General features: G+C 36.5%; 1 protein-coding gene and 1 non-coding gene across 2 annotated transcripts; one reads left to right on the top strand and one right to left on the bottom strand.

Moving 5' to 3' along the window:
* Positions 1 to 510: 510 nt before the first annotated feature.
* Positions 511 to 617, bottom strand: LOC145123078 (small nucleolar RNA R71). Its single transcript, XR_013714957.1, has one exon. It is a non-coding gene; the product is annotated as a small nucleolar RNA R71 (small nucleolar RNA).
* Positions 618 to 1,651: 1,034 nt separating this feature from the next.
* Positions 1,652 to 2,203, top strand: LOC145122428 (uncharacterized). The gene has a single exon (XM_079058032.1). The coding sequence runs from the start codon at positions 1,652 to 1,654 to the stop codon at positions 2,201 to 2,203; it is 552 nt and encodes a 183-aa protein (XP_078914158.1).
* The last annotated feature ends 8,647 nt before the right edge of the window (positions 2,204 to 10,850 follow it).

Here is a 10,850-nt window from a genome sequence, read left to right on the forward strand (position 1 = left end):
CTTATGAAGGGTTCACGGCCCTATGAAGGGTTCATGGCCGTGAACACTTCAAGCTCATGAAGATGGTGATGAAAGTGGTGAATCTAGGTGTAAACAAAGGGGGTTTCAAGCATAGACAAGAATAGATGTGTTACTAACCTTCTTGGGGATGATATAAGAGTTCTTGGTGGATGATACTTGAGAGAGTTTGAGAGAGCTTGCGGCTAAGGGGTAAAGAAATGAAGAAGAGTGAAGTGATCTTATATATATAGGGGAAAAGATCACGGCCGTGAACTAGGTTTGCGGTCGTGAACCTCAAGTGTTTAGTTCTCTGGTTCGGGTGAAGCCTTCTGATCTCGAGACAATACTTCCTAACACTCAATCCTTAAGTGTGCTAGGCTTATAACTCCTTAGAATGACCCTTAACAAGCCTAGAAGTCAATGGAATTTAGTCTGACTTTTGGTTGGTTGGCTGGATTTACAAGGTAAAAATTTTCGGGTTGTCACATTAGCCCTCCGTCAAAGATAGCTAAAATCAAGAAAAAAATAGCTAACTTCCAACAAGAGATTGGGGAGTCCTTATATGAATCTTAGGAAAGATACAAGGGATTGTTAATACATTTTACACAACACGATTTAAATGTTCAACTAGAGGTTTCTATTTTCTACGATGGGGTGAATGTGACCACAAGGCAACTTCTTGATTCGAAAGGACGGATGCCAAAGAAGGAACTGGCGGTGATCAAGGCTTTAATTGAAGAATTCACAAAAAAACTTGCGTGAGTACCACAACCCTCGTGGTGATACTACTAGAAGCAAAGGAAGTCAGGACGGTGAAAACGAGAACATAGCGGCGGTATTGACAAAACTCGAAAATATGGATCGAATAATGACGAAGGTGGATCAATCCATACATGCCATACGTGTGGGTTGTGAGAATTGCAATGGGCCACATTTGACAAAATATTGTGACTTGGACAAGAACGGTAACCGGAAAGCTGAAGTGTGCTACTCAAGTGGTGATAAATATGATGAAGATTGGAGAAAGCCAAAGAAATAGTGGTTTCCATATGACGAGTAAGAGAAGCAAAAAGAAGAGAGGTATCGGCAAACCAGTCCAGACTTCTATAAAAAATAACAACCACCACCCGAGAAGAAGATGGATTTTGAGTCCATGCTCAATAGGTTTATGGAAGCCTCTGAAAAAAGACACGACGCTACTAATGTTACCATGAGAAATCATCAAGCTTCCATCGAGAACATTGAAACTCAACTTGGGCAATTAACAACACTTGTTAACGAGAGGTTACCTCTTAGAAATCCCGATCCAAAACCACAACCTTGCATTATGGTTGTATACACTGAAAAAGAGGAAGATTTTGAGCCTTTAGTGATCCATGATGCAACTACTAAACAATCCAGTCCACATTTGGAAGAAAATAAGCCGAAGGCAAAAGAAGAAAAATCATAATGGAGTTATGATGAATCCCCACGCCGTGGCGACCAGACCATGTCCTGGTCACTAGAGAACAAAAATCCTTCGTTTTCAAAATCGTACCGACCTCCTTTACCATTCCCATCTCGAGCCCTTAAGCATAATTTGGAGTCGGGCCAAAAGAAGTTCATGGAACAAGTACTATCTCTCTCGATCAACGCTCCATTTCTCAAATCAATGGCTAAGATCCCTAAATTTGCTAAAGATGTGATGACTAATAAAAAAGAATTGGAGAATGCATCTACCATCATGCTTAGTGATTTATGGTCAGCTGCAATCATTGATGGATTTCCAATTAATATGGGAGATCCGGGCCGACTAACTTTACCTTGTGAATTTGGAAATTCCACTTTAATAAATACTTTAGCTGATTCGGGGGCTAACATCAATCTTATGCCATACTCTTTTTACGAGAAGCTCGACTTACCAAGGCTACATAACACGAGGATGACACTTCGAATGGCGGATCACTCAATCACTCATCCACGTGGCATCATTGAAGATTTATTGGTGAAAGTTGGAAATTTTATTTTTCCCGTTGACTTTGTGGTTCTAGACATGAAAGAAGATGAAGACGTTCCCATAATCTTGGGAAGACCATTCTTAAGTACCGCACGGGCCCTCATTGACATTCATGACTTAAAGCACACACTTTGTGTAGAAGATGAAGAAATTACTTTTGAAATGAATCAAAAAGTGAGTATGACAATCCAAAAGATGAAGCGTTAACTGTTAATAATTTGGAAGAGGAAAGTCATAACGAGTTAGATGAGATTGAGAAATTTATGGAAGAAGAGTTGAAAGCTTGGAAGAAGTCTCACGTTGCATAAGTAAAGTGTTCCAAACTAAGAGCTTCAATTCCTTATGACATTTGAAGTGTTCGTATTCACTACACCTAAGGCTCAAGTGGAAGAGGCAAGAGACGAAAAAAAAGTTGATTCGGGTGACAATGTGGAGACAAATGATGAGGATATGGGTAAAAATTCCAAAGAATAGATAATTTCCAAGATGGAGGTAGACAAAGAAGATCATAAAGAAGATGAGAAGAAGAATACAAAGATGAAAGGACAAAAGAAGGGATTGAAATGCAAGCATGAAGAAAGCGCCATTCCAAAGAAGAAGGAAAACTTGAAGAATGCGTACATCAGAAGGGTCCAAGAATACAAGAAACGATGGAAGGACCAAAATGAACAAAGGGAGAACCCACTCCCACCCACAACAACGTAGAGTGGGAAGGAGTCCAGCTCACGACTCCACAAAAAGAAGCGCTTCTCGGGAGGCAACCCGATGTTATAAGAGTTTGCATTTTCTTTTCCTTTTGATTTCTTTTTAGTTTTTATTTTTATTTTTATTTTTATTTTAGTTTAACCAAATGATGATGTGTTTATATAGTATTTTGATCTTATTTTGTAGTAAGCATCTAAAGAAGTGAAAGTGCTTAGTTGAAGAAAAAACCGTGAGATTTTTGGAAGATTACAATTGAAGACCATATATTTGAATAAGTGTGGGGTTCCTACCTGATGACTGGAAGAGTTTAAAGAATTTTACAGATATAAAAGGTAATGGTCCTTAGCCATTGAGAAGTAAAAGTCGTTTCCTTGCTTGTTAGTTTTAATAGTTATTTAGTTAATAGAAGTTTGATTTAAGTTCATCTTATCTTGAAAAATCAATAAAAAAAACCCCCCCAATTTAAGTTTATTCTCTTAGTTTAATTAAAAGTAGTTATTTTATAAATTAAATTTTGTTCCCTGTGTTCGACACCCGACTTACCTAATCTATTCTATAATTTGAATATGTACACTGCCTATAGGTGCATAAGTAATTAAGTAGTTAGGTTATAAATTTAAAAGTTGATAGGTATACTTTTATGCACATCAGTCCCCTATGGTCACATCCTACCCAAACACAACTAAAACAAAGCAAAACAAATGTGTAAAAAGGAACAAAACCAAAATAAAAATAAAAATGAAATCTGAGCTTCCACGGCATGGAGAATGATTCACCACGTCGTGGTTACTAGAAAAATAGAAAACAATAAGGAACTTTTTGTGGATTTTACCCCGCAAAAAGGAACATTCAACTATCAGCTAATAAATATGAACAAAATAAATCTAGCATCCCAAAAATTTCAACAAATTTTAACTTTTTAAAACAACCCATTTAATAAAGAGGTGTTTACAAAAACCATTGTGTCCAAAACATTATTTAAAATTGGAATCGTTTACAACATAGTTCTCAAAACGTTTCAATTATCATATTTTCCCAGAAATCATAAGTTCCAAAAACGCTAGGATGTGTAAGGTCACACGTTCACCTTGCCACAGTCCAATGAAGTACTGGAAACCATAAACAAAAATTGTAAGCACGAAACTTAGTGAGTTCCCCCAAAGTACCAACACCTATTCAAATAGCACATATATAATAAAATCATGTGATGGGTCCACAGCTAAAAGACTGGATTACCCCTAAGCCCACAGTATGAGTCTGGCTTGCCTATCGGGCCCACATCTCATATCTGTCTTGCTCCTGAGCCCACATCATAAGTCTGGTTTGCCCACGGGGCCCACAACTTATGTCGGGCTTGCTCCTTATCCCAATCAGTCACTGGAATGCTACTAAGCCCTCAGTATGAGTCTGACATGCCCTACCCGACCCTTAACTCATATGTGGAATGCTAATGAGCCCTCAGTATGAGTCTGGTATGCCCTCCCCGGCCCTCAGCTCATATCTGGAATGCTCCAGGGTTTATTGGCTATCGCACGGAGCAGTACAACCTTAACCCAACCCAATACGCCGACATATACGGATAATAACATATACTAATAATCATACAAACAATGTCACAGGCAGTCTTACAGATCTACCGAACTAGCATATCAAACTAGCATGCATATTTATTCCATACTCAGCATATCAACGAATATCAAGTCATCAAACCAATGAGCCAACCTTGGTGCCTTCGACCCGAAAGTATAATGAAGAAAACTCACCTCTCGATCTGATCCATAGCTGATGAGGTCCCGACTCCGAATCTCAGCTCTAACCAATACCTAACAACCAAGTGACCAATAACCATCAAAACCCCAAAATACCCAAAATACCATTTAGGTCAACTTTGTCAAAGACAAAAGTCAAAGTTAACAGTCCATGTTGACTTCAACACGTCATGTTGACTTGCAAACACGTCGTGTTCCTCCCACATCAAAACAGTTGGGAAAAACCCTAGCTAACATGCCGTGTTGACTTACAAACACGTCGTGTTTTCCAGAGTTCCAGCAGCTTAATCCATTAAGCTGATTCCTTCGATTCCCAAAGCTCCAAAGCTCAGATTTGGACCAAAATGATACTAATAAGGATAAAGTTTCCAAATATATCCTCTGGGACTACTCCAAAGGGTCCAAAAACCCATCTACAAGACTTGGAGATGCAAGGACTTAACCAATAAGTACTTAATCTTTAAAGCTAATACCCAATACTTTCCAGAAAAGGTTCTAGCACTAAAACCATCCCAAAGGTCAGTGCTTTATAGACATGCATGACCAATGCATGTCTTGAACCCATTTTAGGTCAAACAATGAGGATTATGAAATAATCTCTATACATGGCATCAAAACTCAACCATAAGCCAGATCCAACACTCTACAAGGTCACCTTGACCTGGAGATTAATAAAGTTGCAAACTTTATGAGATCTAACCATCCTTACATTTAAGAACAAGAAGCTATAGGGACAAAACTCAAGATCTAGAAATATGGAACAACACAAATCAGATCTTGGACACTTACAAAGGTCCATAAGAATGCCAAGCTGAAGGATGAGGGACTTGTTTGCTGGATCTTGCTTCCTTCTGTTGGATTAATGTCTAAGTCCATAACTATAATTTGTAAGACTTGACCCGATCCGGCATGGTCCATTTGGGTTGCATGGCATCATGCATTTGGATAGACTATAATGAGAGAAATAACACTTAAGGTTGGTTAATATATTATAAGTTCTAATATATTAATAAGGTTATTTAATTAGTATTGATAAAGAATTAATTTGGAATTAATTAAGTGATCAAAAGGAGACTAATTAAATATATGGGTTGATTGTGTAAATCATTCATTCTTATATATGTGGGCTTGTGATCCAAGATTCCTTATGTTGGACTAAGTCCATGGGGTGACCCATGGATACTCCATGGAGGTTAAAATCCATGGAGCATAAGGAATGGGTAAAGTTATGAGTTACATGGTGTAACCCTAATAGCCACCATATAAAAGAATCCCATGGCTCAAGAAATCGTGCACTAATGTGTGAATATGAGGGCTAGACGATTTCAAGGAGTGTTCCATTTCTCTCAAGTCATTCCATGTGCATTTGGTATTGTGTGAACCATTTGAGGTGTCACGCTTGGGGCACTAGGCACTCAAGCTTCATGGAGACAAGCTACATCAAACAAAGGTATGTATTTTATCCATTTGATTACCTAATTATCAAGTATTGTATGCTAGATAGGGTAATACCTTGGAAAGTTCATAATTGCATGTATAATAGAGAAAACATAGATCCAAGGTATTTAGGGTTGCATGTACACTTAGGAGTGTTAGAATGCGCAGAACCCATCAGTGGTGTCAGAGCCAATGCTTGTTTTCTTGTTATACTTGCAAAATTAGCTGAAAAATCGAATTGTATTAGTTTAAAAGTTATGCTAATTACTTGAAAAAAATTTGATGTGAATTATCTTTGTTCATATGAGTTTATTAGATTAATAGAAAAGTTAATTGATTATGTGTTTTCAATCCATTTTAATCTAAGAGTTGATTCTAAAATGTGTTTTTGTAACTTGTCCTCAAGTTATATGAAAAGTCACATTTAAGTTTCATAAAACTCATAAAAATTGGCAATGGTTACAAAAATGAAGAGTCTTGTCCTCATTAAATGGTTTTATGACTCCATAACTTGTCCTCAAGTTATGGAGGTTCAAGAGTCACTTCATTAAATGATAAAATGTGTAACCTTAATTAGTTCCATAAGTTACAAAAATAAAGAAAAGTTACATTCTTTTATTAGTTTAAAGTCTTCCATAACTTGTCCTCAAGTTATGGAACTTGAAGATTTTTTTTTTAATTAAAACTACTTTAAACACATAAGTTATGGAATTAATTAGTTTTGAATATTTTCAAAACTTGCCCTCAAGTTTTGGAATTTGTAAAGTTTTCCCCATGAATACTTTAATTCCAAGTTAGCCCTTAGAATTTTAAAAGTTAAAATTCAACCCTTATACTTTATAGTATTATAAGTTAATAATAAATATATGTATAAGAGCAAGTCAGTCTTACCGTTAGTAGGCCTCATTCACGAAGCCGGTCTATAAGGGAGGTATAAGGTTACTGCCTATAAAATGGCAGTTTAATGGGTGTCCACTCTCACCCACCGCTTCCTTGACTGGTGGAGGGTCGTTAGCCGAACGGGTAGGACAAGGACTATAATTCTCCCTTCATTAAAAGTATTAATGATAAATACTAAGTAACTAAACTTTTTATAAATTCCCAATCTTAGTTACTTAAGAAAATGTGAATAAGGTGCTAATCCATGAAATTACACTTTGCACTTTGTTTAAACCGTTAGTGGAGCGTGTGTGGTTAACCGGCACACTAACCTGGATTTAACAAAGTAGGCAAAGGGTAACTTAATATTTATCATAGTATCGGTGGAGCTCGTGTGGTTAACCGGCACATCGATTGAGGGGTAAATATTAAGGGTACCAAGTATATTTGCATGGTTACTTCACACCTTGTTTTGTGATCCTCGGCATCCCAGTCACAAAACCTGAAGGGCACACTCGAGATTGAAACATGCCATTGAAAAGTTCAATGAATCTCAAAAGATCTAGTAGTTTCAAATCCAATTAAAAACCTAATTACATTATTTCGTTTTTCATGGTGGAAATTGGTAAATCGTCATTTACCTACCTTTAACTATTTTATGACTCGGATTACGGCATCCCTCTTCCAGTTATAAATAGGTTGTTGGATCCTAGCCTTAATATTTCATATTGGGTGTTATATTAAGGACTTTAGATCAACTATCTTGAATATCTCCCAAAAGATGTCTAGTTCAGACATCTATGATCTTCCCAAATCTCTTGGAACTTTACTTCCTCCACCTCCTCCAATTATTCTCCCTAACCCACAAGTTCAAGGTCACTCAAGCCCTAATGGCAAGCAAGGTCTATGTGTGATCACATCTTAGAGATGAAGTCACATATTGACAAGCTGGGAGAGTTGGGTGTCAAAGTCTTGAGAAAGTTGGATGTTCAATCACTTTCTAAGTCACATAGTGAGTTCCTTTGGGACTACTATGAAACAGACTATGACATGAACCTTAATGATCATATCTATTTGCTTGGTGTTGTTGAATCAGCAATGATTTGGAACGATAGTAAAGCAAATTTGATTAGAAGACCAACTTCCCAAAAACTTTATGGACAGTGACAATGGTGACACTGGAAATCCAGAAAAAGCATTCTCTTCCCAATGGAAAGGGATTGGCCATAGTCAACCCGGTTGACCAAATGGTAAGGAGAAAGGCTAAGTATGAGATAGTCCCATTACCAAAGGGTCCATATGTTTATTTTTCCAAAGGAAGGGGCGTTGATTGCAAAGCTGCCAAGTTTACCTAAGGATGTTAAAGTCAATAAGTCTGACTCTACTTCAGGTAGAGCCCATTATCTAACTCTGTTAAGTTTCTATTCTAAGATCCTCATTACATGATGTGACTGGGTCACATGTTGATGTTTTAAGAATCAAAGAATAGAGAGAAAGCTTAAAGGAAGTATATGCTGATTATGATCGCGTAGGTGGATTTCGATCGCATCAGAATTTTGAAGCTGTTACTTAGGAGTTATGATATATTGCTTAGGAATAGATAACAACAAGTTTTTCCGTATGCATTTGCACTATAAGGATAAGTTTTTTCCGCAAAGTTTTGAAATAAAATAAAAGTTTTTAATTTTATATTTATTTTAAATATCCTTACAAGTGGCATTGATGAAAAATGGTTGTTTATATGATTCCATTGATAGCAATATTTGAAAAAAAAATGGACTTGATTCTTTCGTTTGTGGTAGTGTCATAATTTACCAAATAAGGAAAGATTCTCATTCCCAAGGCTTCAGTTGGATAGAAACTTGGAATCATGCAAGTTGAATAGTATGATGAATGAGAACTTTCAAGCATTGGAAAATTAAGACTTGTTCACATGGATGTGTGAGTCAAGTTAAGGACTAAAGGGATCGAGTACACATTCTTGTGCACTGGTCAAGTCCACCACAAAGCTCGTTAAGACTATTCGTCATGATTTACTAAATTTTAGTAAATATGGTTATACTTACAAGTTTAAGTATAATTCTGAAACATTGGAAAAGTCTCAATATATGGCAGAACGAATGGGAAGAATCAAATTAGGCAGACAGATAAAAGTTTCTCAAATCTGAAAAGATGGGAGAGTACTTTAGTATCATGTTTTGTGATCATCTTAATGATTAAAGAACCACATCACAATTGGTCTTCTAAGGACATCTTAGTGCATTCTTATGACTAAGAAGAGGAGTCATGAATTGTTGAAATGGTTAAATCAAGAAGAGGAGTCATACTTCGTTTCAAAACAAGTCTTAGAGTCATACTCCAAGACTATAAGTTGAGTGACATATCTTAAAGAAAGGTTTATAACACTTGTCAAATGTAAGAGTAAAAGTGTCCTACTCTTGTACATTTGAAGTTGGTAAGTTGTGATGTTTTGGATTAAACAAAGACCAACTAAGGCCAATTGTGTGAAGTGTTTGTCTTGATAAAGAATCCGCACTATCTCTTGAATATTTGGCAAGATAGTCTTATATGTCAAGAGGATAGTGGGAGTCTTAAAGATCCTAAAAAGAATTTCAAGAACTAATCAAGAATAAAACCTGAGGTTCTTCACTAGCACACGACTTGAGGTTTATAACCTATCGTGTTGACATATTCTGTGCCCATTCCAGTTAAAGTTGGCTTTGCATAGGAGTTCTGAAAGTTCTCAATTGGTTGCATAACAACTTAGAAGCAATGGCAGGCCCTATACTGCCAGGTGGCAAGAAGTTAAGATTGCATAAGTTCAGTCCATATGAGTTTGGATTTGTCATTATCCTTGTCTTGTGACTATGGTTTTGACGATTCACATGGATAAGAACACATACACCATAAAATCTAAGGGTCATAAGGTTTCTCTCCGATTCATGAAAATGATGGTGAGGAAACACTTCCACCAAGTAGATTTGAAGCAGATGGCAAAAGGTCTAAACAATTGAGACTATGATTACGGCATCCCTTTTCATAGTTCTGAAATTGTTTAGACACACATGCATGCTATCTAAGGAAAGGTGTATGATTTTGATAAAGTTTTATCAAAGCATCTCGTATCAGAAATCTGAACTTTGGTAAGCTAGTGGGAGCATAAGTGTTATGCTAATAATCATCATGTTAGTGGGAGCATGATAATTATTGTTAGTGTTGCAAGTTAGCAATGTTAATTATAGAAAACAAAAGTTTCAATTCGTGAGGCTGCAGGGATTGAAAAAGTTGTTTTGCTATAATTAAGGGAGAGTATATACTTCATTTCAGTTCTAAAGGCTTAGATTGAGACCTTAATCATCTTTAGTCAAGAATATATATATGAATTTCATGTTGGATTGGTTCAACTTAAGGAAATTCTATATATTGCGTTCTCAAAATTCGATTATGATTACGGCATCCCTCTTCATAGTTAAATTTTGAAAACATGGCAAATAAAAATATTGTAGCAAAAGACTGGTCTAGAATCATGTCTTTATGTGAGACATCATGAATCGTGTACCATTTGCTTTGGGTACAGGATCGATTGCATGTGCTATAATATTTGTCATTTCTAAATTTTTCCAAATGCGCAGAGGCATTAAGAAGGGAAAAGGTCTAGAATTGGATATGACTAAAATGATTAAGCAATTGTCGAGGACAATCTGAGGTTTACCAAAGATTGGTTGCTCAGGGACAGTTGGAAGTATAATGCTAATTTTGGAAGGACCATATTGACATATTCTGAAAAGAGGCATCTCTTATTCAGAAGTGATAGTCAAAATGAGAATATGGAGTTGTCTCCATAGGTGGAAGTTATCTGTGTAAGATTAGAAAACTTAATGCAAGAAGCATGTCCAAAGCAATGTACTTTGAATATGAGACTTAGTTTCCATGGAGTTGATCTCCATTGGAATACCTTTTAATGACTGTTGACAAGTCTTTGTGACTTTGTGCATATTCATTACAGGAGGGTCAGTGCATATAAGTATAAAATCTAAACAGATTTCGATAAATGATAGGAATTT

This window comes from Lactuca virosa, chromosome 6, assembly GCF_052849685.1.
Source record: "Lactuca virosa cultivar CGN04683 chromosome 6, Lactuca_virosa_CGN04683_v6, whole genome shotgun sequence".
Taxonomy (NCBI): Eukaryota; Viridiplantae; Streptophyta; class Magnoliopsida; order Asterales; family Asteraceae; genus Lactuca; species Lactuca virosa.